This window comes from Amorphotheca resinae (genome assembly GCF_003019875.1).
Source record: "Amorphotheca resinae ATCC 22711 unplaced genomic scaffold M430scaffold_6, whole genome shotgun sequence".
Taxonomy (NCBI): domain Eukaryota; kingdom Fungi; phylum Ascomycota; class Leotiomycetes; order Helotiales; family Amorphothecaceae; genus Amorphotheca; species Amorphotheca resinae.
Genome location: NW_020194476.1, coordinates 891874 through 917239, shown reverse-complemented (window position 1 = coordinate 917239; position 25366 = coordinate 891874). Strand labels below are relative to the sequence as shown.

Genomic DNA, 25366 nt, shown 5'->3' with positions numbered 1-25366 from the left:
CCTAGTCTACTAGTAGGCCTTTTACGATTACTACAAACTTACTCTTATAGAGCTAAGCTATAGGCCTAAACGCCCTTTATACTTAGCCCTAATCCTAGATTATAGTCTTTAGTATAGCCTCCTTAAAGGTAAGGATAGTGTCGCTATTAAGAAGCTAGTAGGTCGCTACTACCTTAGCGCCCTTAATCGTTATATTAGCCGCTATTACTACTTTAATAACGCTATAACGTACTAAGTCCTTTATCTGTCTATCTACTCTAATCCTTAGCTCCTTAATCTGTCTCTCTAGTATTACTTATACTCTTGTTAAGCGCTAGCTTACTACTAACGCGTACGTAGCCTAAAGGGCTACCGCTACTATTAGCCTCTAGAAGGCCTCTTTTAATATCGTTCTTAATTGTCTAATTATTACTAGGTCGTTATTAGAGAAGGTCTTAGGGGTATATAAGAGGGTCGCTATATTCGCTACCTTTAGCTCTACTACTACTATCGTTATTACGATAAGGTCGTAAAGGAGGCGCGACGCCTTATCTTCCTTACCTAGTATTACGTAGGCCTTAATTTGTCGTAAGATTAACTTTGTTTTATCGTCTATACTACTCTTACTACTTGCCGGCTCCTTACTATAGCTTTCTGTTAAGGAATAAGAGTATTAGCTCCTTCTTACAAGTAGGTAGTACTAGCTCTATTTAAGTCTAGTATACCTACTATCTGTTACTATAGGCTTGCCTATAGTCCGCTAGTACTCTAGAGAGTATCTAAGGGTACTAATTTTAATTCTATTGTTTGTTTTCGAGTTTTTAGGGCAGTTAAGAGCGTAGGCGACTATTATAAAGTTTTTTATTATTTTTTTTATTAGTAAATATATATACTTACGTTTAAGTAAGAAGAACAAAATAAGATACTACCTTTAAAACTAAACAAAGTTATTATTTAATAAAGTTAGTCTTTTTTATATTCTTTACTCTTTTAGTAACCTTACTTATAAGATTAAACTCTTAAATTAGCTTAAGAGAATATATCCTGTTATTTTAGTAGAACATTTAGAGCTAGTACTACTTAATCTATATAGCTAATAGAAACCTAAACCCGGTCTTATACATGTTAAGAGTAAAGAACAATATATTATTAAGAAGATTCTAGCTTATAAGACACGTTACTATTTAGGTTAACAAAAGGATATATAGTATAAGGTAAAGTAGCTAGGGTATAAAGAGATAATATAAGAGCTTAGAATAACCTTATAAGAACAAGTCCCTTAACTTATTAAGGTATACTATAATAATAAAAAACAATAAAGACAAATTAATAGTCTAAAAAGACTTTAAACTACTACTGTCTAAAAAGACGTTAAACTATTACTAAAGAGTACTAAAAGGTAAGATAGCTATTCTTATTTACTATATTATAATAAGCGTTACTAGTCGCTTTTATTTTTTCTTTATTCTTTACTTTCTTATAGATTAGACGTATTAAATCTATCTTCTTTTAATAATTACTTTTATATCTATATAAGAGATTAAGGATCTATTATCTTTTTCTTTATCTTTTCTTTTTTTTATAAGACTAGATATATCTTTTATATTAAGTATATTAAATATATCTTCTTTTAATTAATGTATTTTTTATCTTTATAAGATTAGATACATCTCTTATTACTTTCTTATTAGATTAGATATATTAAATACATCTTTATTTAATTAGTATACCTTTTTCTTAAGCGTCTAATACCTCTAAAGGGCCGCTAACACGACCTTATTTATAACGCCTACCTTATAGTAGCTATACGCGACTATATAGAGCTATAGAGAAAGCTACTAGACGCGCGGCTAGTTAGTAGGTCTAAGTCGTTACTATAGTTATTAGAAGAAATAGTAAGTCTGTCTTAAGTAGCGTAAAACGCGTAGAGACAGATAATAGCTACTCTTAGAGTAGGCTATATCCTTAGTTAGAAAAACGTCGTGTCTTATAAAGAGCTATACTATAGAGACAGGCTCTTTAATACCTAGATAAAGGGCTTAATAGACAGGGTTATAAAGGATTTAGTAGACAATAATAGTTAAATATAAGTAAAGATAGACAAGACGCCTAATAATAGACTATAGATATAAAGACAAGGCAACAATAAGGACGCTACTAAAATACTATAAGAAGAAAACAAGGCTATTAAGACTACTATACTAACCCTTATCTTAACGTTACCTTTAGCTACTCTAACTAATAAAGTAAGAGTACGGCTAGTATACTAAGTAAAGAAGATACTTAACAAGTTTAAGAAGGTAAAGGCCGTAATAATAGTAAGCCTTAATAAGATAATAAGGGCTTATAGATAGTATATATACTAGTAGGCCTATAATAAAGATATTATTAACGTAGTAAGTACCTTTATCTAATAGTCCTTAGACTAGTTTTAAGTAAAAGACTACTAAACGTTTAGATCTAGCCTTTTATAATTTATATAATAGCTATTTTTGTTTAGTTAGGCTATATAGTAGATATTTAGTTAGCCTATATAGTAGCTATTTAGTTAGGTAATATAGTACTTATTTAGTTAGCTATTTAGTTAGACGTAGTAGCTATTTCTTTAACCCTTTTATAGATATCCTTTTTAAAGAGACACTTAAGATTACGATAATATAGTACTAGTAGTAGATTTACTTTTATATAGTGTTATAGTTCTATAAGATAAGGTAGTAGATTTACTTTTATATAGTAATTTTATACGCTAGACTAGATAAATTTACTTTTATATAGTATTACGGTTTTATAAGACATAGTAGTAGATTTACTTTTATATAGTAATTTTGTTTTTATATAGTAGTTTTACTTTTATATAGTAGTTTTATATAGACGTTTATAATACTATTCTCTAGAGAGAATACTTAGAGAGAGAAGACATGTTAGGCGTATGTAACTTATAAACCTTATTATATCTAGACTCTAGACTCTTTTTCTCTTCTAGAGAATAGACATACCGTACTTATTAAGCTGTAATCTTATAAGTAACAGGTACTTGTGTCTCTATAAACATCTAACTAGCTAGGACAATTACGTTACTACTTTAGTATTATAAGTGTTTAAAGGTTTAATAGTAATAGTATACTACTTTAATCTAGAGATCTATTAATTAGACATAGTTAACGCCTTTACTAATAGTAATATAGATAAGATAGTCTATATTAGACATCTTAAGGGTTTTAATAACCTAGATTATAATCTTTTTCTTTTAAAAGCTTTATATAAGCTATACTATTCTTCTTTACTCTAGTATATAGAGTTTACTACTACTCTAGCTAAGCTAGGCTTGTTTTTAGTTCTAGAGGTAGAGTGTCTTTATATAAATAATCGCCTTATTATCTTCTTTTATATAAACAATATTACTATCTTAGTAAGAAAAAAAGATTACTAGGCCCTCTTATTATTTAAACAGAACCTCTTTAGTAAATATAAGATATAGAATATAAGAGAGTTAAAGTAGTTCTTAAGTATTAAAGTAACTAGAGACAGATCTACTAAAAGATTATAGCTTAGTTAAGACTCTTATATTAAGTTAATTACTTTAACCTTTTACTTAAAAGATAAGAAAGTACCTCTTATACTACTAAAAAGTATGCCGCTTGTTCTAAATATAAGACAGGCTTCTCTTTAAGAGATCTATAGCTACTAACGTAAGGTAGGATCTACTCTCTATACTATAGTTATTACTAGGCTAGACACTATTAGATTAGCTAACAAACTATCTAAGTTCTTTACTAACCTATCTTAAGAGTACTAAAGAGTAGTAAATAAAGTAATCTAATACCTTTATAAAACCTAATACTTAGGGATCTAATTTAAAGGTAGTAATAAAGGCTCTAAAGCTTTTACTTATACTAGTAATACTATATATACTAATAATCTAGAGACCTAAAAGAGTACTAAAGAATACGTGTTTTACTTGTTTAAAGGACTTATTAACTAGAAATTAACTAAACAAAAGACAGTTACTATATTAAGTATAAAGGCTAAGTTATTAGCTCTTTCTTATACTATAAAGGATCTCTACTAGTAGTAATACTTCTTTACTAAGATTACTCTAGAACTATATAAGGAGTTTACTATTAATATAGATAACGTCTAAACTATCTGCCTTATATAATTAAGTACTTTACGCTTAGTAACTAAGCTTAAGTATATAGATATCTATTAATACTAGCTATACTAAGAGGTAACTAAAGAAAGACTTAGTCTATAGTAGCTATTAACTTATAATATACTAGTAGATAGGTTAACTAAGGCCTTACTATACTAGAAACACATTAAATTTATTAAATTACTTAATCTAGTAGATATTAAGACCTTAAACCTAAACGATAGCTAGTCTATAGATTAGAGTAGTTAAATACCCTTTATTTAGATAAGAAACCCTTTTATTTAACTACTAAATATCTAGGACTAGCTTTTACACTAGTCTAAAGGTAATTCTTACTTAAACAATTAAGTAAGAGAAATAAGATCTGTTTTAAGATCTAGTTCTTATCTTAGCTTTATTTCTTATTTAAGAAGTCTACTTTTTATACTATATTTCTTATTTAAGAAGTCTACTTCTTTTTCTTAAAAAAAAAAAACTTTACGATAGTCGCCTATACCTCTAACTACCCTAAAAACTTAAAAACAAACAATAGAATTAAAATTAGTACCCTTAGATACCCTCTAAAGTACTAGTAGACTATAGGTAAGCCTATAGTAACAGATAGTAAGTATACTAGACTTAAATAAAGCTAGTACTACCTACTTATAAAAAAGAGCTAATACTCTTATTCTCTAATAAAAAGCTATAGTAAAGAGCCGACAAGTAGTAAGAGTAGTATAGATAATAAAACAAAGTTAATCTTATAACAAATTAAGGCCTATGTAATACTAAGTAAAGAAGATAAGGCGTTACGCCTCTTTTATAACCTTATTACGATAACAATAGTAGTAGTAGAGCTAAAGGTAGTAAATATAAAGACCTTTTTACGTACCCTTAAGACCCTTTCTAATAATAACCTAGTAATAATCAGGTAATTAAGAACGATATTAAAAGAGGCCTTTTAGAGGCTAATAATAGTAGTAGCCCTTTAAGCTACGTATACGTTAGTAGTAGGCTAGTGCCTAATAAGAGTATAAGTAATACTAAAGAGACAGATTAAGGAGCTAAGGATTAGAGTAGATAGATAGACAAAAGACTTAGTACGTTATAGTACTATTAAAGTAGTAATAGTAGCTAATATAGTAATTAAAGACGCTAAGGTAGTAGTAACCTACTAGCTTTTTAGTAGTAATACTATCCTTACCTTTAAAGAGGCTATACTAAAGACTATAATCTAGGATTAAGGCTAGGTATAAAAGGCGTTTAGGCCTATAGCCTAGCTTTATAAGAGTAAGTTTATAGTAATCGTAAAGGGCCTACTAGTAGACTAGGTTATATAAGTAGAATTAGGAGCGTTACTAGTAGAGATCTAAGCCTATATACTATATGTTATAAAGGTTAAAGTCAAGCTTATTAAGGCCTTTATAGTAAAGTTTATAATAATAGTACTATACTTTTAGAGCGCTAATATAGCGACACGCTTATATAAACAAAGGCTAATCTAGTAAGCCTAGATCTTTAACTATAAGCTATATTTAGCTAACCTACAAATCTAAAGATACTTCTAGTACTACTAGTTTAGTTATATTAAGTAGTTCTATAAGAACTAAGCCTAGTATAGCTACTATATAAGAGCGGCGTACCCTTAAGGTAAAGAAGAGTACCCTTAACTTAATAGTAAAAAAAGATATGTTAACTATAGTAGACTATACGTAGTATAAGACTATTAGTATCTTAAGGCCCTTAAGGTAAAGGAGTAAGTACATGCCGTATATTAGTAGAGACCTAGACAGTTTAAGGTATTAAAGAGTAGCTTTACTAGCTAAGTACTTAGCGTTACGCTAGTGTCCTTATAAGATAGTAACAATAGCTACTAGGTCGTAATACCTAAGAGACTATAGACAGGTAATAATAAGAAGCCTATAGTAAGGACTTTAGTAAGGTGTAAGTGCCCTCTTATTAGAGCGCTAGACATAGTAATAGTTTAGAGCTATAACATTATAGAGATATTAAGCTAGGGAACTAACTAGGGGTCTAGTAACCCCTTTATAATACAAGACTTATAGATCCTAGACTCTTAGTAATAAAATTAATAATAGTATACTAGAATATTATAAGAAAGAATAGCCTTACCTTAATAGCACTTTATAATAGCTATAAAGCTAACGTTATAGTAATCTAAGAGCTATAGTATAATAAACAGATAAAGATAGTCTACTACCTAGTATAGGTAAAGTACTAGTAGGTCTATAAAGGTAAAGGCTATATAGTTATCTACGTTTATAAGTAGTACCTACCTCTTACTTAAGTAGTAACGACTAGTGTCGACTAGTATTACGTTACTCTATAAGGTGTTACTATCTAGTTAATATACTTACTAATTCCTGACTCTCTAGGCTAGACTAGCCCTCTCTAGCGGCTTACTAAAGAAGACTTAAAGGAGCTATAGATCGTTATAAGTAACATAAACCTTTACTACTTACTCTAAGACAAAGCTAGTAAGACTACCCCTAAATTAGAGACCCTCTTTTATCTAGCTTATAGGTAGTAGCTCTTACTACGTATACCTTAAGAGAAGCTAACCTAAAAGAGATATAGTAAACAAGACTTAACGATTAATTATACGTAGGCTATAGTAACGCTCTAGTATACCTACTAAGGTAACCTAGGGTATAAGGGATCTAACTACTACGCCTAGCTAATTAAGGTTATTACCTAAGTAAGAGATTACTATAAGAGAGCTATAAAGGCACTAGAGTAGAGCTAGACCCTAATAGACTAAGAGCTAGTAGTAATTAAGGCTAAGAGGCTCTACCTCTTCTCTAAGCTACTAGATATACCTTATAAGGTTAATAAAGTAGTTAACTTACTTACCTCTTAGCTTATATATATTATAGACTTATCTACCCTAAGAAAGAAGGTTAGCTAAAGGCGTACTAAACCCTAGTAAAGTAGTAAGGTCCTTAAGGCCGTCTAGAAAACGTAGGTAGCGTACTGTTAATATACTACTATCTTAACTAAACTTTACTAGCGTAACCTCTAGTAGGCTAGTACCTACTAACTTTAGACAATCTAAGATATAAAGACTAAGAGCTAGTATAGTGCCCTTATTACTACCTTAAAAGACTAATAAAAACTCTAGAGTCTTAAAAAGTAGGCTAGGCTCTATAGTTATGTACCCTTAGAACTAGCCTCGCTCTCTCTTCTTTAAGGCGCTAACAAGAAGGTACTAGCTATAAGCTACTATAATAAAGTAATAGTGTTAGGCTAGTAGTTCTTTTTAGAATTAGTAGCTAATCTTAGTAACGTTATTCTAGACCTTTAGAACAAGTAGTACTAGCGGTTTACTATTAACGACACTATAATAAAGGCAGACATTACTAACGCTCTCTAAAAGACAAGTACTTAAAAGGCGCTAAGACCTAACCTACTACTTACTAGCTTCCTTAAAGTATACAAGCGCCCCTTAGCTAAGCTTCTTATAGTAGTAGTAACTATAAGCCTTTAGCTAAGGCACGTCCTAGTATAGTTTAAAGTAGTAAAGGTAGTAGTACTACGTAAGCCTAGAAAGACCCTTAAATAGTAATAAACCGCTAAGGCCTATAGGCCGATATTACTCTTAAGTATAATAAGTAAAGTAATTAAGTTAGTAATTAGCCGGCGCTTTACTAACGCTATAGAGTCGTAAAGGCTCTTTCTAGAAATACAGATAGAAAACCGGCTATAATACTTAATAGACCTTATAGTTAAAATAGTAGTTAATACTATATATATAGTGTAGAGCTATAAGGCTATAGCGTCCTTCTTTTAACTAGATATTAAAGGCGCCTTTAATATAGTAAACTATATACGCCTTCTCTATACTCTCTAATACCTAAGGTTTCTTATATAGGCCGTATAGTAAGTGTATAGCTTTCTTACTAATTAAATAGCTAGCCTCTTCTTTAACAAAAAGGTAGCGCTACTCTAAGAAGTTACTATAAGAGTATTATAAGGCTTACCCTTCTCTCTTATCCTCTTTCTCCTCTATACTACTAGCTTATATACGCTACTATAGAGATACGTAGGCCTTATTATAGTAAGGTTTACTAACGACCTTAACCTTTTAGTATTTAGTAAAGACACGATAAAGATATACTAGTACCTTAAAGGGGTATAGTAGACCTATAGCTAGTAAGTACAAATAAGGAGAATAGAGTTTGCCCTTAAAAAGAGTAAGCTCTTTTACCTTACTTATACTTACGCTATACTAACGACGCTTATCTACCTTAATAGCTAGGTTATACCCTTAGTCTAAGAGGCCTGCTTTCTAAGAGTTTAGATAGATTAGAAGCTTAGGTAAAAAGGCTACCTTAACACTATTAAACAAAAGTTTACTACTTAGTAGTTTATACTTATAAGGCTTACTATATCCGCGTAAGGATATAGCCTACTACACGTAAGAGAGATCTATATAAAGGTAATCTAGAGTACTATAGTATATAGCGTAAGGGTCTAGTACTATCCCTTTAGGTAACGAGCTAAAAGGATTATAAAGGACCTTACTATAAAGTAGTTATAATACCTTTATATTGTCGTAAAGGCGTACTAAGCGACTCTTGTTTAGTTTCTTAAGTCTAAAATAGCTACGCCTCTACTTAACCTTTACTTTAATAAGTAAGTAGTAGACTTTAAATAACGTCTTAAACATATAAGTAAAGGCAAACTTATATAGTCTATCTATAATAAGGTAGCGACCTGCCTTTAATAACGCTAAAGACACTATTATAATACTACTATAGTACTACCTTATATATTACTTAAGTATAAGGTAGGCTAAGCCGTGTAAGTAAAGGACTAGTATAAGGACTCCTTACTAAAGAAGACCTTATAAGAGAACTAGAGGACATAATAGACCTAATATAATAGTTTACTAGTGTACTACTAGGGTACTACCCTAGCTACGCTACCTGTCCTTTTAGTAGATGCCCTTAAGAAGTACTTACTCTTTTATAAGTATAAGAGCTTACTTTTAACGTAGATCTATACTAGTAAGGTTAGGCTCTAGGCCTTTCTTTTTAAATATAGAGTACTAAAGGTAGTGACCTTTTAGTACCCTTATAGTAAGGCCCTAGAGATAGTAGCTTACCTAGTCCTTAACTACTAGTAGCTTAACTAATAGTAGCAGGCCTTATAGTAAGTACTCTACCTAAGGGCGCTATAGACGTTTTATAACTTTATAATAGTAATAAAGAGAGAAAAGAGCGCGTACGTACTAATCTACTAGCTACTATCTACTAGCCAGTTCTTATAGTTTAGGCTAGCTAAGCGCTACTTAGCTAAGAAAGAAGAAGAGTAATCCTAGTTAACGGCCGGCGTCTTTCTAGTGTCTTACTAGCGTCTTATTAGTATGTTTAGTATTACTAGGCTAAAAGGTTAAGTTCTAGTAAGGTAGTAATAAGGTCTTAGCGCCCTAGTAGTACTATAATAAAGTATTTACAAGAGGTAGTACGTAGGTTTTTACCTGGCTTTAGTACAGTTTTACTACGTGATTTATGTAGTATAGAGGTTCTGTATACATTAGGCATAGGTAGTAAGAACAATAATAATAATACTTCTTTTTCTTAGAGATTTAACTATTTCTATAGTTATATTCTTTAGTTCTATTTATTTCTACTACTTACTTAACCTTATTACTTAATATGTCTTACTACTTAGAGTACTAAGAGTCCTTAAGGTTCTTTCTTAAGGAGCTTTAGGACTTAAACGTTAAGCCTCTCTTAATTAAGTACTTACTATTACGTACTTTCCTTAATTCTTTAATCTTTTACCTAAGGAAAGAGCCGTACTAGTAAGTACTAATATACCTTTAGGTATAAGAATAGCTTTATTATTACCTAATTAGAGAGAGAGCTAGAAAGAGAGCTGTACTAGTACTTAGCTCTCTAGTTAAGTCTAGAATCGGCTTAATCTCTAAGAGGGTATATTAAATAGTAAGATTAATTAATAGGTTATAGAATACGTTCCCTTAATTACTAACTAATCCTTAATTAATATACAAGGATCGTTCTCTTATACCCTGTTTTTAATAGTTTATAGTGTTATTAAGATTTAGGTACTTAGGTACCTATATACCTTATTTATAGTAGATATAGTACCTATACATATAAATAGTAACCCCTTTTTTAAGTATATAGAACAAGAGACTACCCTTTATTCTATTTAATTTAGTTTAATTTAATCTACTTCTAACTAACTTAAATTTGCTTGTTATTACTACTTCTTTATAGTAATATATGACCTCTTTTATCTGACAGTACCTTAGGCAAGATGTGGGTCGTGAATAACAACTTACTAGATTTTTCCTGCTGACGCGCAAAATCTTCCGGGTCAGGCAGCGTTCAGCAGGACTGCGGAGAGAGGTCAGTAATGTCCGGTCGGCTTGCGGCAACGTGTCGATGTGAGGATTTAGTACTTGATCGAGCAGTTAGGAGTACGAAGCGGTAGGTCAACTTTGATGAGCGAATAGGGAAGGGAGAAAGGCGCTTGGATTTACAGTAGGAGCCTTCCTTACAACTCGACCAGGAACCCTCCCGCGCACATACTCGGCGAACAAGGTAACACGCTGTGCATCGGGTGGCATGGTAGAGACTTGGACCCAGTCTTCCTGTGAAAGGTTAGGTAGACGTGTCAGCTTTTGGTGTATCCAGAGTAGTTTGTCGGCGGAGAGAAGGGGGGTTAGGGCGCAATGAGGGTATCAGGACAGAACGAACCAGTAGGAACTGGTCCGCTACGGAAACCCATGAGCGAGTATGCTCCATTGCGGCGGCAATAGAGGGAAAGAAAAAAATGAGGAAGGTATAGGTAGGTAGTTAAGGTTAATAGGTAGGTACAACGTAGGGTTATATATGCGCAAGTAGTGTTTCAGGGATGCCGCGAATAGAAGAAGAGGAAGGCTAGGGAGAGGGAGATGAAAAAGCTAAACGTCCTAATCCTAACCTAAATCTCGCCTTTTTATTGCTATCTCCTAAACACCGCCTTACTACGCCTCTGGCCCACCAAATGGGAACACCCGCCAAAGCCACTGCTCCACCTCAAGTTCCTCATCGAACCGATTTCCCCATATCCGACGATACACTGCCTGTGCATCATAATCAAGCATGCCTGACCGCATCGCTTTCGTAAACTCCCAGTATTCAGGCATGAACCCAGCGCACTCCCAGTCCACAATCCCAGACAAACGCCCACCATCAACGAGCACATTCGAAAAGAAGAGATCCGAGTGCGTGAACACCGACTTATGAGTCCGAGAAAACGCCGTCGGTATGTCTTGCTTTAAGTATTGCTGGACGCCTTTGGCAAGCTGGACATTCAAGTCGGCTTCGCTGTTGTACGGGCCGCACCCTCCACACGCAGCGCGGCGGTCGATGATAGGCCCCCCTAATACATTGGCAAAAAGATAGGGGGTCTTATTTGGAATCTGGTGCATCTGGTCAAGAATACGAGATAGGTCATCAGCCAGCTGATTTCGCTCCGTGTAAGACATGCGATAGAGAACATCGTGCACGCGGACGCCAGGGAGCCGAGTCATGACGAACCAGTCGTCCCCATCTACGTCCTGGAAAGTGTCAATGAGAAGAGGCGCAGGGACAGACGGTGCTTGTTTTTCGAGAAGCTTAAGCGCGTTAGGTTCATTGTGCTGAGACCGGTCGCATCTCTTTGCATAGAGGCCGAGAGGGAGCTGCTGCAGGACGAACGAGATATCTTGCGGATATCGTAACTTCCCAGCATTCAGGAGACGGCGATAGCAGATAGTACGAACGAACTTTGGCAGAAGGAGCCAGATATTACGGGCTATGAGCTGAACATGGCGGCTCAGGAATGCTATTCGACGGAGGAAAGGTACTGATCAGTACCGCAGTGACCTGGGATGGATAGCAAACTCACATCGAGACTGTAGAGGCGGCCAGCCTTCAGCGATGCGCTCCTCGACATAGAAGTGATGCAGGGCATTGACAAGTTTGTAATGGGTTTTCAAGAGAAAGGGGCTCGGGAGAGGAAGTTCTTTGGGGTCCTCGGTCTGTAGAACAAAGTTTCGAAAGCAATTCTCCTCATCAAAAGGAGATCCGTCAGCTAGAAGAATGTCCCCATACGGTTCTGGATAAATGGGCATTATTTGGTACTAGTAAATCGTCATTGGACGCCGATATGTGGTTCTGGTTCGGATATACTTACTTCGGCCCTCGATGCATTCTCAGCTGAATTCTCATCGAACTCTTTCCAATCCAAAATTTTGCGTGGTTGGATCTGAAGATGGCCATTTCGAAAGGCGTAGGCTATACTTGGTGCTAGCAGCCAAGTGTTGGCGAGAATGCCTTGATCATTTGTGTCCGAAAGCATGTTCCGTAACCGCGACGCTCCGGATGGCGTCATAAATGCGTCCATCAGCGAGTGCGATGGGTGCTTTATTAAAAAAATCAGAATCAAATGTTACAAATATCGAGGCTTGAGCAGCTACCTCAACTCCATTCTCATCCCTGAGCCCTAGTAACGCCGGCGGAAGAATGAACGTGACTTCCGGTTCACAGAGTTGCCGACGGTCCAGAGGTGTTACGCAGCACCGGGATTGATCACGACAGTAAACGCGGTCTCTGAGGGAAGCATGGACTGGCGTTGAGCGAGCGACTGTGAAGAGTTTAGCATTGGCATGCCACCGACGCCTAGATTGGGGTTCAATTCAGATATCGACCTGTTGCAACCAGCCTGTGCCAGTCCTTCTTCAAGTCGCGCAAAGCTTCTTCTACTGGACGGTCTGTATCAGGCCTCACCCTGTTGAGAACTTCACGCGCAGCTAGACCGGGGTCAGTTGCTTGCTGGATGAAGTCGAGAAGTAGCCGATGTTCGATGCGGGTAAGATCAGCCGTCAGTATAACATTTGTAGCCTCGTCGATGCTTGCTTGGGACATGGCGTCATCAAATATCGCCTTGATTAATGTTGAAGGGCTCTATTCTCAGCAGATACGATCAGTCGAGACTCGATGTAATATAATAATGTTGTCTGGAAAGGATAAATGTTCAAGGTAACACGCACGTGGTCTCGGGTTAAAAAGGGCCGAGGACCCGCGCGGCTCGAGCGCGGTTAAAATAGAGTAAGGGTGGGGCCGGATCGTCCCATGGCTTAGGTAAGCACCCAACTCATTTTTAGGTACGGAAAGGCGCCTCAATCTCCCGCCAACACTTCTATCATAATTGTGACTTTCGAGATGATGAGGATGTGTGAGTAGGAACCCGTGCCACTGTAATACGGATGAGGGCATAGACTTGGAAGTCTTTCAAGGCTGGGTGAGTGGTGGAGCTCTTACATTAGTTGATCTTAATGACTTGCTTTGCATAAGTGATGAAGTGGAGGCTGCAGGGGGTTTCGTGATGAGCCATACTTGGAAATTTGAGGACTATGAATGATACAGTTATTATCTCTTGCGCCGGAGGTTTAAGGAAAATAAAGACGAGCCTAGTGGCTAGGGCTACATCATTAGAGGACGGGATTATGGATGCATCTTTACCTGTTTTCGACAGCATCATCGAGTTTCTCGACCAGCATGTTAGTTGGTATGACAGGCTAGATCTAGAGCACATGCGAAATAATATGTACGGCGAGGAGGGCATGGAAGATCGTTGGACACCTGAGAAGTAGTGGCGAGATTACTAACTAGCTGCTAATTACAAGAACCATCGCAGTTTAAAGACAATTATATAAAGAGACTTTTGCTAAATCTCCGTGGACGATATTACACTGGGTCCCCGAGGACAGACCGGCTGCGGGGAGCTAGCTCACTATGAGTTATTAATGCAAGCAGTGTTAAGAGTCACGAATTTCTTCTTCTTGGTGACTAGTATGGTCTTATATAGAAAAGTATCATCAGGCATAGTGCGAGCATTGGGTGGTTAGGCACATAAAATTCAAGCTCCTGGGGTATAGACAGTAATACATCTCTCTCTAAGGCCAATGTCAGTCAGGTATAGACTTTTAGAGCCTTGATACGCAACGAGCATTTGCTTTCTCTACTTGTACCTCACATATACCGTCCGTCAAAACACAAACCATTTCCCTTACATGAGCGCCTTGTTCAGAGTCATTTGCGCTCGGCTTGGCGCACTAGGTCCCGGCATCTTAGGAGCATTGCTCAGAATCTCCTCAATCTCTTTCATCACCTCATCTGTCATCTTCGGGTAAAGCTCAAGACACTTAACGTTCTCGGTAATCTGGGAAGCCTTCGTAGCGCCAAGAATCGCAACTGAGACATGGGGATTCTTGATAACCCAGGCCAAAGCCAGAGATGCCACTGAGCCGCCAAGCTTCTCCGCAACCTTGGTAAGCTTCCTGACCTTCTCGATCTGGGCCTTCGTCTCCGGCTGATCAAATTTCGATGCCGAGCTCTTTGAGATTTTACCATACCGAGAGTCGGCTGGCACCCCATCGTTATATTTCCCGGTTAAGATCCCCTGGTACAGTGGCGACCATACCGTGGTACCATAGTTATAGAGCTTATATAGAGGGGCGTATTCCGCCTCAAATCTGTCGCGAACAAACATGTTGTATTGAGGCTGTTCGACGACTGGACCTTGAAGGCCAAGACGAGTCGCAACGTGCTTAGCATGTTCGATCTCGAAAGCACTCCATTCGCTGGTTCCCCAATAATGAGCTTGGCCATTTTCAATAATCGTGTTAAAGGCGCGGACAGTTTCCTCCATCGGCGTACACCAAAAATCGGCACGATGAGCGTAGACAATATCGACAGAGTCCATTTCAAGACGCTTGAGCGATCGCTTCATGCCCTCAATGATATGCTTCCGCGATAAGCCATGGTTGTTTGGGAATCCGTTTCCTGTCGACGTCAATCGTCAGCTATGCTTTTACTGGGCAATGAGGCCAAGAGGCTCTCGCCATCTCCAAAGTACAGCTTCGTTGCGAGCACGTAGTCGTCCCGCTCAAAGTTACACTGCTTCAGAGCCCTTCCCATGATGATCTCGGATTTTCCTTCGGCGTACACCTCTGCGGTGTCGAAGAAGTTGATTCCATGGTTCCATGCTTCCTGGAGACATTCTGCCGTCTGATCGACTTCCTTCACCCCGTTCTCGCTACCATACGTGAGCCATCCTCCAAGACCCAGCACCGATACCTTGAGCCCAGTGTCCCCAAGATATCTGAAGAGCATGTTCTTAGGCTCAAAGCGTTTTCCCGTCTGTGGATATCCTTGTTCGGGCATCTTGGCTGATGTGTCGTTTTGTTTTTCTGCAAATAAAAATAAAAACTGTATATTACAATCGGCAATGTATGCGATTCGGTGTTCCCTAAGACAATTGAATTGGGTCGGCGAGTGAAGGAGTAGAGGTGTCGTGGAGAAAGACTTCCCTTAATTAAGCTCGAGGTGAAGCGCCCACTTTTGTTTCGCCTAAAGCGGCGGAAGGAGGGGCACCGTCCCATAATCCCGCGGTATTTCCGACCTGCCACTTCGGGACCCCTAAATCCCGAGCGGGGCGGGGCGGGACCAGATCAGGACGCGGGACGGTTGATTCTACTCCGTAGGAGTTCTCAAGTCAAAGTTTATCCTATTGCCACAAATCCAACCTATTCAGAGATTTCTAAAAGTTGACCAAGAAGTTGATGAATATCGCAAGAAATTGGTCTCAGTCAAGCAATGGCAGCAAACCAAGATCAGCAATAGCTATAATCAGGTACGAATTCTGTAGAGCAAAAATACACACACACACTCTGGAGGGAGAGATTACCAAACCAAGCTTTGTAAAGTTCTTACTGACCTTATATATGTGTTGTCAGAAGCTGCGGGTGTAGGTTCTGTTAAGAAAGATTTTGATTAACACATCACTCAAACCTAAACCCCCTAAATTTGGCTGGATATCTTCCCGATTGAGCCAGAAGTTGAAAATGTTGAGCTTCCTGGGCTATTATCACCGAGATCTGAGACTCTAAGCAAATACATCTGCAGCATAGCGATCACTCTTGATTTCCTGGAACCAGTGCTCAACCTCCTCGTCCGTCTTGGGCTTCCCCAGAGACTCCGCATAATCCTGATAGATCCTTTTCGTCACACTCGCCACACTCTCCCCGACCATACTCGACCCGCAAACGTACAGTTTCGCACCTTCGAGGAAGACCTTGATCATTTCTTCTCTTTCTTTCCAGAGTCTGTCTTGCACGTGCCGGCACTCTTTGCTCTGTTCTTTGGCTTTTGAATATGCATAGAATACTTTCACCACTCCGTCCTCCTCCCATTGTTGAAGTTCATCCTTGAATAGAGCATCTTTATCTGGATGTGTGCAACCAATGAATAGGTAAGCAGAAGCAAGTCTGCGACCGGCCCGGACCTGTATTGCTCGCTCTTGGACAAAACCACGAAAAGGAGCAAGACCAGACCCGGCACAGACCATTATCAGAGGGGTATTCTCTATATCATTTGGGAGATGGAAGTTCCCATGACTTGGTTTGACGGCCACATAAACCAAGTCACCTGCCTCTACGCTTGACAGATAGTTCGATGCAACGCCTAGAAATTGTTTTGAGTCTGCGGCTTTCGAAGGAGTATCGAGGACGGACCACGTCAGTGCCGCCGTCGTTGGATCTGACAGAGGAGTTGAAGATATCGAATATTGACGGACGCGCATAGGTGGCAGCATAGCAAGAAAATCTGCAAAGGGTAGCATAGCCGTCGGATATTCCTCAAGCAGATCTAAGGGAGAGCGATTCTTCATTGCGATCTCGCTCTCAAAACGTTTCCCGGCGAGGCCCAGGATCTTGGCACGAGCTTGCTCGTCCGGAGTGCTCGCAGCAATGCGCACAATATTCTATTCAAAGCGTCAGTTTGAATCAACTGGCCTTCAACTTCTACAGATGTACCTTTCGCGTTGCTGTTTGGTTCAGCTCAACATATGCGCCCAACACATCCATCGCAGAAATCGGATGACCAGTTGGCAAAGTCGTATTTGCCCCAACCTTTATCGTTAGCATCGCATCCCAGGGCAGGCCATAATGCTTCATGACTCGGCGGACATTTTTCTGGTCATTCATAGGTAGAACCGCGACATAGTCCCCGACCTTGTATGTCATTCCGGTTGGGAGATTCAACACAATATGTCTCTTCTCAGGGACCCCCTGCGCTGTCAATAGTTCGTTGCGCACGACGATAGCTTCCTTGACGTCCTGGCGGAGGGTAGACCGACGAGAAGCTGTATTAATTTCGATCCCAATTCCAGACTCTTCTGTATCGACCTCACCTCCAAGGGATGGCCAGAATTGTTCGTCTTGCCATTTATCAAAATCGTCAAATATGTCGCCCCTAGCCACATCTCCAAGACCAATCTCGGCGATTCTACCGGCGCCATGTTCTTCAAATGTGGAATAGAGAAGCTTCGGAACCCTGTGAAAAGTGGCAGCCCAATCATCTGGAGATGTCAGCCTAATAATTCCGCCCTGATAGCATTAACTGCGGATCGAACATCATGATTTTTGATTCATCTGATCCAAGTGGCTAGCAAGGATTTGATCATATCTACTGACACGGTCTCAGAGATTTGTATGCTCGGATTCAACGAAATCGAGCTTTGCAATATAACAGTTGGCAATGATATGATAAGACTCTAGAACTTACGGTTTCCACAGCCGTATACGGCGTACTTTACCCCTTCCAGTTCCTCTCCTGCCAGATTTCGAAGCCATTCCACAAAATGGACGGCGTTATCAGGAGGTTGACCTTCATAGCTCGAACAAATCAAGACCACTGGCTGGCCCCTGGATACATTACCAACAGCCGAATCGAGTGGATCCACCTGAGCACGGTATCCTCGACTCGATGCGGCTCTCGCCAGATTCTGAGCCAATGCCTCACATGTCCCAGCATTCGAGCCGTAGAGTATTCTCATCGATTTCTTTGGTTCTTCAGATGCAGAAGCATGGACCTTGTCATTCTTCTCCGGATTTTGAACTGTTACCGACGAACCCATGTGAAGCATCTTTTCAAGATGGACAGGATCGACGTGATCTCTCAGAGTAGCATGCATGAAGAAGTCTTTCGGCTTGATCGTAAGGGTTTGCTTTATCTGGAGTTGGTAGCTCGAGTCGTGGAAACGGAAATTGAAGTTCTGGAGAAGAAGGGCGGTGGTGAGGATTGACTCTTGCCAAGCAAACGGCCTACCGATACATCCACGCATGCCATTTCCAAAAGGCTTCCAGGAGTTTTTAGGGAGCTTCGAGAAAGGTTCGTCCAGCATCCTCTCGGGCCTGAAGGAATTGGCATCATTGCCATAAACAGCTGGATCACGGTGGATTTGTGAGAGTAAGGCGACAATCCCCTGGCCCCTTTTGATTTCATACTTTCCACCTTCCAGGTACACATGATCCTCCGTGGTGTCGGGCCGGGCCTGGAGAACAAAAGCGGGGGCAGTTGGTGTGAGTCTAAGCGTCTCCCTTAGACATGCCTCGATATAAGGAAGTTTTGACATATGATCTACGGTAATTGGCCCGCGACCGACAACTTCGTCAATTTGTTGTTGTGCAGCATGGTATGCAGCCGGGTTTTTGATGAGATTATAGAAGAGAAATGACAGAAGACCACTGGTAGTTTCATGACCTAGATGGCATTAGTTCTGTTCACTCGACGTGTTTGAGTGGGTGTTGAGTATCTATGATTGCTGGAATGGTTGTAGGAATCCTAAGTCTTGCCTGGTGGGAATGTATCTCAGGTCTCAAAGACGCCCAGACATTAGAACCAGTTCCAGATGAACTGGTCCAAATAGATCAATGGGTTATGCAAAATATAAACATACCGGCAATCAAAAATGTGATCATATTGTTCAAGACGCTCTCCTCAGTCATTCCTTCGCCAGTCTTCGGATCCCTCCCGTTTATCATTGCATTCAACAAATCTTTCTTGTCAATCGGATTTGATTTGCGTTCAGCGACAACTTCTGAGGCAACCTTTTTCAACAGGGCAATATCGGAGTCATACTTCTGTTGGGTTGAGCGCATGAAGTAATTCATAACCGCCGGTCTCCTTGCTCTCGCACCTGATTCTTGTAGCAAGCCGACCATCGCATTAACAAACGGATGCATCTCCTCGTGATAAAAGCTATTAAAACGGGTATCCATGGCGCATCTTGGTCATTATCAGCAAACGCCGTCCACAAAAGGGGGAAATGCCTTAACCTACAAGGCAATCGAATCTAATGTCAGTCGGGTGAAATCTTCCGTCACGTTGATCTTCTCCTTGGGGCCAAACCTCGCCCATTTCGCCACCAATTGCGACGCTATGTCGTGCATCTCGTCAAACATGGAACGAATAGAGACCGGACCAAAAGCTGTTTCGATCAGCAACTATTATTGTCACACTAAGTCCAAACCAACCTACCCGGCATCAGCACTCGGTGTGCGATTTCCCAATTGTGTTCTCCAGGGTAAGCTGTGAAGAGGCCATCTGCAACGCCGTTCCAAATTTGTTCCAAGCCGCCAGAGACCATTTTCGTAAACCGCGTCTCGTCGCATACTTCATCCATCAAGGCGTGGGTCGAGATGAAGAGCCTCTCGTTACCGCCGAAGGTAAGCTTGAAGATGGGGCCTGCATAGTGATGTTGTTAATCACAGTGAGTCTGGATAGAAGATCATAGGAGACCAATTACCATACGTGTCGGCAAGGTGGCAGAGACTGGTGGTAGTGTCTGTTCGGTCGATGCTGTTGATGTTGCCCAGAATTGGAAGGCCGGGCGGGCCTGGAATGGGCTCTGACATGATAGGGTGTGTATATGAGGGGAAATAGAAGAAGAAGAGGTCAAGAAAATAGAAATCGAAGTCCTCAGAATCTTTCTCAAGTTCTAACTCAAGTTCTCTCAAGATGTTTCTTCGTAGAGACAAGATAGATATAAATGCGAATGCTAGAGCTTAGTACTTACCGTGAGTTAGTGAAATCATGAGTGTTACCTTGCCGCACGCGACGGATCGGACAGGCCGATGGGTACATCACCATTGCCATCCCGAGGAGGCACCTGAAGAATCTGATTCATCTGAGATGCTTGCAAACAGGGTAAAGTTGTGTGTTTCTGGTAGGTTGGTTTCTCCAGTGGTCGCCAGACAAAGCGCCGATGCACCGATGATGATGCGGCGCAACACCGGCCCGACCCGGAAAGGGACCAATATTATACCGTTCGGATTATAGATAGTCCCGATCACACTGCTCCTTGCGAAGATCTTCTAACCAAGACTGAAGCGTGAGCCGCAGACCTTATATATATTGGAAATAGAAGTATATTACATAGTAACAGGTACGAATAAGTATTTTCTTAAGGTACTTAGGAGGACGGAACCGGTTCGAGTCTCACCGTAAGATAGAGTGCCGTAGGTACCTGCACTCACAGACTCTCAATTTCCATGGTCTCGTTCTGGGTTATAGAGGGGCGATTCTTAGTCACTAACTGGCAAAGACAGACATTGAGATCGATCATTGATCTCCCCCCAACGTCGCCCAACTTGTGCACCAGAACATATACGGCAGAATCTATTGTCCAAGCAAAGGGATATCTGATAATTCAGCCAACTGCATGACAAAGGTATATACAACTCTCCAAACCGAAGTATATACAAGAAACCCGGTTGACCACGTGAGACTCCTTTCAAACTTACTCTCCCGGCATACCAGCCGCCATGTTAGCGTAAACACTCCCAGAGTAGTTCAAGCAATTCTCACTCTGGTCCAAGTTCCCAAAGCTTCCCGCGATCGTTCCAATCAGACTCTGCGATCCATTTTTGTCGGCACTACTCTCCCAGTACATCGCACCCCCGAGACCCTTGTTCTCGATGTACTTCGCTTTGAGCTGGGCTACCTGAACATTGTCATAACTGATGAGTTCTTGGGAAGAAGGGTCGTAGCTGTAGGATGCTACTGCCGTTTCATCAAAGTACTCTGTGGCGCCGGCCTTGGGGAGCGCTTTGTAATCCCATACTCCATTCTCCCAGCTCCCGGAGCCGATTCCATTATAAGTGTCGCCAAGGCCAGCAGTGGACTCAAATGATCGACCATAGATAGGGATACCCATCACAATCTTGTTTGCTGGAACGCCGCCTGCAATGTAAGCCGCAACAGCTTGATCCGTGTTGTAGGGAGTGGCATTAGGGTTCGAAGGGTTTGGGTACAGATTTGCGTCATGACCCGAGTAGTTGCTCCAGGATCCGGCATAATCGTAGGCCATCAGATGCCACGCATCCAGGTATGCATCCATGTCACTCATATGGAGGACTTCATAATTCGTGGGTCCGGCGGGACAAGCAACAGTGATGAGGAATGTGTTGGATGGGGCATACTGTGCTGCATATGCATCCAATCCTTGGCGGAGTTCCTGGAGAAGAAGAACAAAGTTTGAAGCATCTGTGTCGTTTGCGGGATATTCCCAGTCGATATCGATACCGTCGAGCCCCAGGTCCTTGACAAATTCAACTGCAGTAGAAACGAAGGTAGAGCGGCTTGATGCGCTGCCTGCAACAGCAGCGAAGTTGGTAGAATAGGTCCAGCCTCCAATGCTAAGTAGCACTTTCATCTGTCGATTGTGCTTCTTGAGAATGTAAAGTTGTTTGATGCAACCATAGACGTTGTTTCCCTGGTCATTCCATGAATCTGTGTCATAATGCTTCTGCAAATCGGCATAGCTATCCGAGAGGACCCTGGAAAGATTTTGTTAGCTAAGGAGGCCTCTAACATCTAAAGACAGTCTGGGTACTAACACTGTGCCGTCTGAATTAAGGTTGGCAAATGCGTAAAGAACGTGGGTCAATTCAGATGCTGGAAGTTGCTGAGGCTGGAAGTTCCTGCCATAGATTGCCCTAATAACATGTCAGACATATGCGAATCTCCAGGAGGATTTTATTGTTACCAGTTCACAAAATATGCAGCGTTTCGGTATCCTGAAACGGCGCGGCTTAATACACTGGTAGAAGCCGTAGTAGCCGGGGCAGCCGTGCAGACTGAAGAGAAAAGTGCCAAAGGCAGCAGCAGAAGATGGAAGGATGGAAACATCATGGTCCGTGTATTGAATGGATCGGACGACTGGTCGCTGGTTGTCGGATGGAGAGCAAGATCAAGAACATGATGCTTGACATATATATATATATCATTTACCAGAAAGCGGTCCTGAAGCCGGCCCTCTGCCAAAGGAATCCAAGATGCACCAAGCAAGCAGATCAACGTTACAATACCTTGAGAGGCCATGATCATATGGCGGACGGCGCGTCATGGCAGAGAGAGGTATGTTAACTCGGAGGGAATGGCCTGCATGGTGTGCGGCACGAAGCCAACTCTGGGCACATCACGCCCGGCTCCACTGTTGCTCCCTGAAACCGCGGACAGAGACATGGCGACGGACTCAGAGGTCCTCAATGCTGCCTCAGTAGGAGGGGGTTGATGGTCGCAATTATTTGCAGCGCGAGAAAGTAACTTGAGCCCTGTGCAGAAGATAGAGACGGAATCCCATATTTCCTCCGGTGATGGGATCATGGGGGGCGCGGCTCACCCACCTTCCTAATTGGTCGAGGGAACGTTCGGACGAACCTTATCTGGACGACTTCAACTCCAAAGGAGCTGCTCGCCGCACTCGTCCCTTACAAGGCCATCCTTACCCAATTTACCACTGCCGTGATCCTGACAAGGTACCCGTGTACAGTACCGTTCTAATTCAGATCTCGAAGAGCAACGTTACGCCAGAAAACCCCCGACTGCGACTGGCATTCCCCGTGCTTTCGGCGGTTGGGGGGATCGGGGTCTCATTATAGGTCGGCGGTCGAGAAGAAAGCGCCGCCGACGATATCAAGGATCCAAGGGCCGGGCTGGTAAGGGGCACGGAGTGTTTCCAGTCGCATGACCCCTTATTGCCTTACAGCTGGCTACTAAACCGTGCTACTGTGTGCTACTATTGCGTAGAAGCTGCTTAGACATAGGGGAACAGTAGGGGAACAGTGAGGATCTCGGCCGCATGTACCATCAGTCTGGTCCCAAGAACTATCTCGTCCAACCAGAGCTGCGCAGCTTGAGCAGTTGCGCCAAGAACCTCATCCACCCTCCTCGGGTCAGCGGTATGCAACGTACCACGGCCTCCCAGCTGGTAGAGGCTGGATATCGAGGGCGAGGCTGTCAAGTTGGCCTTCTTCACGTGGCCCAACTAGCATGGCTTTTCTGAACAAGAGCCCAGGTCACGAACTTCTCATGTCCCTTGTGGCATGAGGAGCTTAAAGTGTATATTTCATGTAAATCTCTATTCATCTTTCAGTCCTTTTTCGTCGTCTTCTTCATAAATCTCCTCGCGAACCTACTGATTGCCCCCTTGATTATCAGTCGGAGCGCCCTGACATCCCACTTCTCCGCCTCATCTGCGGCCACAAACCTCCTCACTAGCAAATTAAATATACTCCCAAACGCCAACGCCATGATGGTGCTGGTAAGAATGATAACATTATATGGCATGCTGAAATCCGGGGTGGGCAGCGGCAAGAGCAGACTCGTCGTTCTGATGCTCACATTCCCAATCGTGATAACCGCCGGCGCGATGTCGAAGCCACGATTCGCGTCCGGTGGATATTCAGTGTATCGGAGGATGGCTTTCTCGAAATCATAAGTCAGGACAACTGTTGAATTCGCAGGAATGAGAATCCGAACTTCCAGTTGGGTGCCCCTTTTTCGGTCGAGCGCGGGACGGTAGTACATCTCCTGTATGACGTCTTCCGAATTCCCATTGATTTTGGCTTTCAGAGTATGCAGGTAGAGTTTCATAAACCATGGGAGAGACTCCATGTACACGAAATCAACAGCATCTGTGGGCGAAGGGTTGGTGAGGATGGCCTGAACACCTCCTCGTTCTTGACCGTAACCGATGAATGAGCGTTCAGCATACAGCAGTGGCTGCTCGAGGGGGGCCCTTTCTGATAAATCTTGCGGTGGTAAAATCATTTCGAAGTCCTCTTGCGGTGTCAATTCGAAGCATCGCATATAACCTGATTCGTCTTTATGTTCACGCGCACCAGAAGTGTAGATGTCCCGAGCATGCGGTACATTGATGCACACTGGATAGCTTTCATTCTCAGCCAATGGACATGATCCTTTCATCGTATGACCAAAAATTTGTGACAGACTCCACTCTTCTTCCTGGGCGGAGATGTCCAGAGGATAGCAGGTGTCAAAAGAATTATATGGTTTCGAGGTGTCGCATTTGAGTTCTTCACTCGGTATAGGCCTTGGAATCGGATTGTCTAGATCAGTCAGCTTCATCGTTCAACTCATCCCCATACAATTAACCTACCTCTCGGACGCTTCGATCTCTGGATATCCAATACCATATCAGTCGTCTGAGTGATCTGGAGCTGGCAATCCTCTGATCCTGACCGGCAAATTGGCGTAACATCTAGTGACATGCTTTGCCACGATGCATCGAATAACTTGTGCCCATCCAAAAGGCTCGATATTCCCGCCTTTCCTTTGCACGGCAACAGCTTGAGGAAAGGCGTCAAGTTCTCCGTACACACAACCTCCCTAGGTAGAGTCCCGTGAAGCAAGTGTAATTTTGAAGCGGTTGAGTTCGTATGATAGCCGGAGGGTTGAAAAGACAGCACTGGTCTTGTCGTTCTCGTCGAATCGATAAAATTCAACGAGGCGCAGAAGAGGCCAGACAAAGCATTCGTCAACGTCAACCATCGCCCATCAGCCCTGCACAGAATCAGCATACAGTAGATCAATCCCTATATCCTAACTGTCACCTACTCCTCATCCGTCTCGGCCTCAACCCAAGCCCACAGCTCTACGCCCGTCCCGCCTTCTCGCGCGCCTTTCCACGGTCTGGCGCCCCAATTCTCAGCGTCCCATTGCCCCAAGCTAAACCTCAAATGCAATTCGCGCGTATTGGCATGTTGGAGAATCTGTCCAAGCGATCGAGGGAAGTATCGAAAGTTCTGCTGCTCGAAAGATGCCCAAGTTGTATTACTTTGGAAGTTGAACGAGGCTAGTAGTAGGGAGGGCTGTAAGGGTCGAAGAACGAGTTGCTCGTGGTAGTCTGAAGAAGCGCGCGCAAATGTGAGGATCGCGGCTAGAAAGACCAGTAGTGACTGTAACTGACGCATGGCAACCAGCGCCGACGGGATTAAAGGGAGAGCATTGGCGTAGATAAAGAGGCTGAGACTTGTTAAGGGGGAGTGGAGGTTGATGGGGACCAGCAGGCGAGTTTTGGCGCGAGCCT

General features: G+C 41.5%; 5 protein-coding genes across 5 annotated transcripts; all 5 read right to left on the bottom strand.

Moving 5' to 3' along the window:
• Positions 1-10974: 10974 nt before the first annotated feature.
• Positions 10975-13056, bottom strand: M430DRAFT_139913 (hypothetical protein; the record flags this gene model as incomplete). The annotated part of the gene is made up of 5 exons (XM_024862634.1): positions 10975-11974; positions 12038-12272; positions 12326-12553; positions 12609-12775; positions 12840-13056. The coding sequence occupies 5 exons, from the start codon at positions 13054-13056 to the stop codon at positions 11133-11135; spliced, it is 1689 nt and encodes a 562-aa protein (XP_024720920.1). The 3' UTR covers positions 10975-11132.
• Positions 13057-14200: 1144 nt separating this feature from the next.
• Positions 14201-15357, bottom strand: M430DRAFT_102572 (hypothetical protein; the record flags this gene model as incomplete). The annotated part of the gene is made up of 2 exons (XM_024860805.1): positions 14201-14976; positions 15009-15357. 2 exons carry the CDS (start codon positions 15355-15357, stop codon positions 14201-14203), a joined length of 1125 nt encoding a protein of 374 aa, XP_024720919.1.
• Positions 15358-15988: 631 nt separating this feature from the next.
• Positions 15989-19889, bottom strand: M430DRAFT_42233 (hypothetical protein; the record flags this gene model as incomplete). The annotated part of the gene is made up of 7 exons (XM_024867539.1): positions 15989-16954; positions 17007-17551; positions 17758-18735; positions 18932-19260; positions 19315-19462; positions 19513-19719; positions 19781-19889. The coding sequence occupies 7 exons, from the start codon at positions 19887-19889 to the stop codon at positions 16079-16081; spliced, it is 3192 nt and encodes a 1063-aa protein (XP_024720918.1). The 3' UTR covers positions 15989-16078.
• Positions 19890-20643: 754 nt separating this feature from the next.
• M430DRAFT_66575 (glycoside hydrolase family 18 protein) lies at positions 20644-22291 on the bottom strand. Its single transcript, XM_024869233.1, has 3 exons — positions 22022-22291; positions 21873-21971; positions 20644-21812 (listed from the first exon to the last, which is right to left on the bottom strand). The coding sequence occupies exons 1-3, from the start codon at positions 22165-22167 to the stop codon at positions 20774-20776; spliced, it is 1284 nt and encodes a 427-aa protein (XP_024720917.1). The 5' UTR covers positions 22168-22291; the 3' UTR covers positions 20644-20773.
• Positions 22292-23326: 1035 nt separating this feature from the next.
• Positions 23327-25313, bottom strand: M430DRAFT_42231 (hypothetical protein). Its single transcript, XM_024867538.1, has 3 exons — positions 24895-25313; positions 24437-24840; positions 23327-24386 (listed from the first exon to the last, which is right to left on the bottom strand). The coding sequence occupies exons 1-3, from the start codon at positions 25248-25250 to the stop codon at positions 23407-23409; spliced, it is 1740 nt and encodes a 579-aa protein (XP_024720916.1). The 5' UTR covers positions 25251-25313; the 3' UTR covers positions 23327-23406.
• Positions 25314-25366: the final 53 nt, after the last annotated feature.